Genomic DNA, 3,216 nt, shown 5'->3' on the forward strand with positions numbered 1-3,216 from the left:
AATATAAAACTAGGACAAAATTAAAAGTTCAATATTTTTTTTGCGATTGTTAAGTAGTGACACCCCTAGATTTTTTTCGGATCGTAGGTTATGACCGACTGGTCTACTATTTGCCAGAACATCAAAATTTTCCGGGTGGTACTTCCTGTCAAAAATCAGCAATATGTGTCGTCAGCAGCAAACCGACTTACTATAATTAAACATCAAAATTCCATTTCATAACAAATAAAATGATAAAAATTCATGTCGCGGGGCGAGGTAATGAGAGTCGGGGCGGGGCGTTGCGTGGCCGTTCTGTATGATAATACTATTACTTATTCTGTGATACCGGATAGTAACTTTGCTTGATTTTGGGGTAAACAAATTGAATCTAAAAACAGTCACAGTCATAAATAATAAATGCTTAGCTCATTTTCTTTCAGTACTGCCAGGTATACATAGAAACAAGAGAAGCCACGCACAGAACAAGTTGTGTATAGGAATAAACCTGTCTCTAGTCCCCACCATTTAACTTTCTAGTATGTTTAAAATATTCATAGTACGGATTATTGTAATAAGGATAATTGTACGTTGACAGACAGACGGACGGACCGACAATATAGTTATCCTATAAGGGTTTAGTTGTTTCCTTTTGTTTTGGGGTACCCTAAAAACAAGTTGAACATAAAAAGAAATGTTATATTACACTTTTTATTTTAATAAATATAACAAATTGAACAACTTACGTGGCAGATCTGGTACGGGCCTGACTTTGGGCTCGGAGATGTTGCTCAGCGGTTGGTGTTAGAGCCAGTCCTATTTGGGAACAGCTGTGCTTTGCTGACCTGTTCACAAACAGTATAAACAATATATTAGGGAATATAGTAGTAGAGTAGGGGAGGAAAAATGCATCGGCACATATAATACGAGTATAACTGTGCATTATATAAGTACCATTCATTCTAGTACATTCTTAGTTAAGTAAAGAGTAATAAAATCGAGTCATTTTATTTTATATAGTTATTTCTACATAAACACAGTAGTCCATTTAGGTAAATTCAGTGTGTTTAGCTAAGTAATTTTTTTTGTTCATAGAAATATCTAATTCAAATTAAAGTTGTAAAGGCCAGCCACACTTACCCCACACCCACACATAAATATATCCTTATGTATAAGTAGAATATGATAGGTACCTTAGTGTCCCTAATTTCTTGCCCCATATTGAATGTCTTCTGGTAGGCGCCAAACATGTCATAAACGAGCACATCTCCGCTCTCCTGCACACACAGCAGCTGCTCCCCGTCCGACCAGCCCATGTGGACCAGGACTCCGCTGTTCCACTGCAAATATCACAGATGATGGTATGTTTCAAACTACAAAGCCTGGTCAAATCCTGGTAAAGGCATTTTTCATTTGTGTAATATGCTAATTGATTCAGATGTTTAAGCGTGAAGACAGACAGACTGAGAGTAGGTACCTCTTTAGCATTTCTAATATTATTTAGGGATTAAGAATCAGGGATATAAGAATACAGAGGTTAACAGGACACTTGAAAATGTGTGGTTAACAACATTTTTAACTTACTGTTAACAAGATTTTTAAAAGGGAATTAAGATATTAAAGAAATTACTTACCAAAATCTTTGATATAACATTCCCTACACAGTTGTAAATTGTTATGACAGGTTTGGCAGTGGTTGCAATCCTGCCAAACTGCTTCCGGTCCCGCACCACAGCAATAGGCACTCTGTACAGGGCTCCACTGATGATCATGTTGTCTAGGCCCTCATCCATGGACCAGTTCATGTTGTAAATTTCTAAACGCCTGTAAAATATTACTTAAAGAATTTAAATTGTAACAAAAAATAAAAAAATGGTTTCAGTCATGTAAAATACATTTGTAGTTATTTTTTATATGTTTCACTATTCTTCTCTTTCCGAATAGACTCTAAGCTAAATTTCATTTCTAAAATGGCACCTATGGGATGGTGCTAAGGATATGGCAGTACTCCCTTTCTAATAGTATATTCCCTTTCTAATATATACTTATAGTAAGTGTATGGTGACAAGAAAGATGCCAGCTCAGTTGAGACTTTTTACAATTTAATCATTTCTAACAATGTTTAAGCTAATTGTTAATAGCAAGGTATCAACCAAACAAGGTAGATAACCACCTGTCTGCTTATTATATTTTGGGCACCTGCTGCATTAGTATAATTTTATTAATTCAGTGTTTTTAAGTATGAAAAATTATGAAGATATAATCTAGAATGATTCCTATCCATCCGCTTTTACATATAAACGCTCACGCCCCGCCCGGAAAACGCGCCTGTGTGACGAAGCCATTAATCAGTCAGTTTTTTAGGGTTCCGTACCCAAAGGGTAAAAAACGGGATTCTGTTACTAAGACTTCGCTGTCCGTCCGTCTGTCACCAGGCTATATCTCATGAACCGCGATAGCTAGACAGTTGAAATTTTCACAAATGATGTATCTCAGTCGCCGCTATAACAACAAATACTAAAAATAAAATAAAATAAATATTTAAGGGATTTTTTTGCTCTATTTTTTTTTTATGGTGCGGAACCCTCCGTGCGCGAGTCCGACTCGCATTTGGCCGGTTTTTAATCATTTGCAAATTTGCAAACCACATTTCACGTCAAAATGGCCGCGACACATTATTCCCCAGACAAGCCTACCATTTAAACTTTTAAATGGATAATAGATTTGACGAACATCTTTAATGAAAATGAATGATTTTAGTATAGAACAAAATTAAATAATTATTCTGCTAACAACTATTATTTTAATTTAATTACGTATCACCAACCCATACCTATATATGTTCAGGCAATTACATATCATCAACTGGGATGGAAGCCGGCTCCAAAGGTGGTCAGGGGCAGAGCCCCCGCTCTTGTTGATGCTTCAATTTGATGTTCCGAGGTTCCTGGCACTTAATACACAGACACAGAACCGTCACAGATAGTCTTTTCACAATTAAACAATTTTTAATACACCGCCATAGCAAAAACGTGCCGACGCTCGTTTGTTTTCTCTCGCGACTGGTATCAGTGGTTTGACCTTTTCTTCCAGTGTTGCCAAATCGGGATTTGAAAAAATACCAGACTTATGTCTAGATTCTAGATTATGCCAGAAATATGCTAGATAATTTTGAAATGTGCTAAAAAAATGCTAAAACTTTATATAGGTAATTAAAAAATGTAGTTATCTGCCTCT

General features: G+C 36.1%; 1 protein-coding gene across 1 annotated transcript; it reads right to left on the reverse strand.

The window, feature by feature from the left end:
• Positions 1-725: 725 nt before the first annotated feature.
• On the reverse strand, positions 726-1,802 carry LOC134799290 (vacuolar protein sorting-associated protein 16 homolog). Its single transcript, XM_063771706.1, has 3 exons — positions 1,614-1,802; positions 1,173-1,319; positions 726-824 (listed from the first exon to the last, which is right to left on the reverse strand). The coding sequence occupies exons 1-3, from the start codon at positions 1,782-1,784 to the stop codon at positions 771-773; spliced, it is 372 nt and encodes a 123-aa protein (XP_063627776.1). The 5' UTR covers positions 1,785-1,802; the 3' UTR covers positions 726-770.
• Between the last annotated feature and the right edge of the window lie 1,414 nt (positions 1,803-3,216).

This window comes from Cydia splendana, chromosome 1 (genome assembly GCF_910591565.1).
Source record: "Cydia splendana chromosome 1, ilCydSple1.2, whole genome shotgun sequence".
Taxonomy (NCBI): Eukaryota; Metazoa; Arthropoda; class Insecta; order Lepidoptera; family Tortricidae; genus Cydia; species Cydia splendana.

Bases quoted from the DNA above. Each gene is read 5' to 3' on its own strand.
- LOC134799290 (XM_063771706.1), bottom strand. From the start codon at position 1,784: ATGAACTGGTCCATGGATGAGGGCCTAGACAACATGATCATCAGTGGA. The intron at 1,320-1,613 runs GTAAGTAATTTC...TGATATTTGCAG, and splicing joins ATGTTATATCAAAGATTTTG to TGGAACAGCGGAGTCCTGGT. The intron at 825-1,172 runs GTACCTATCATA...GTTTGTGAACAG, and splicing joins AAGAAATTAGGGACACTAAG to GTCAGCAAAGCACAGCTGTT.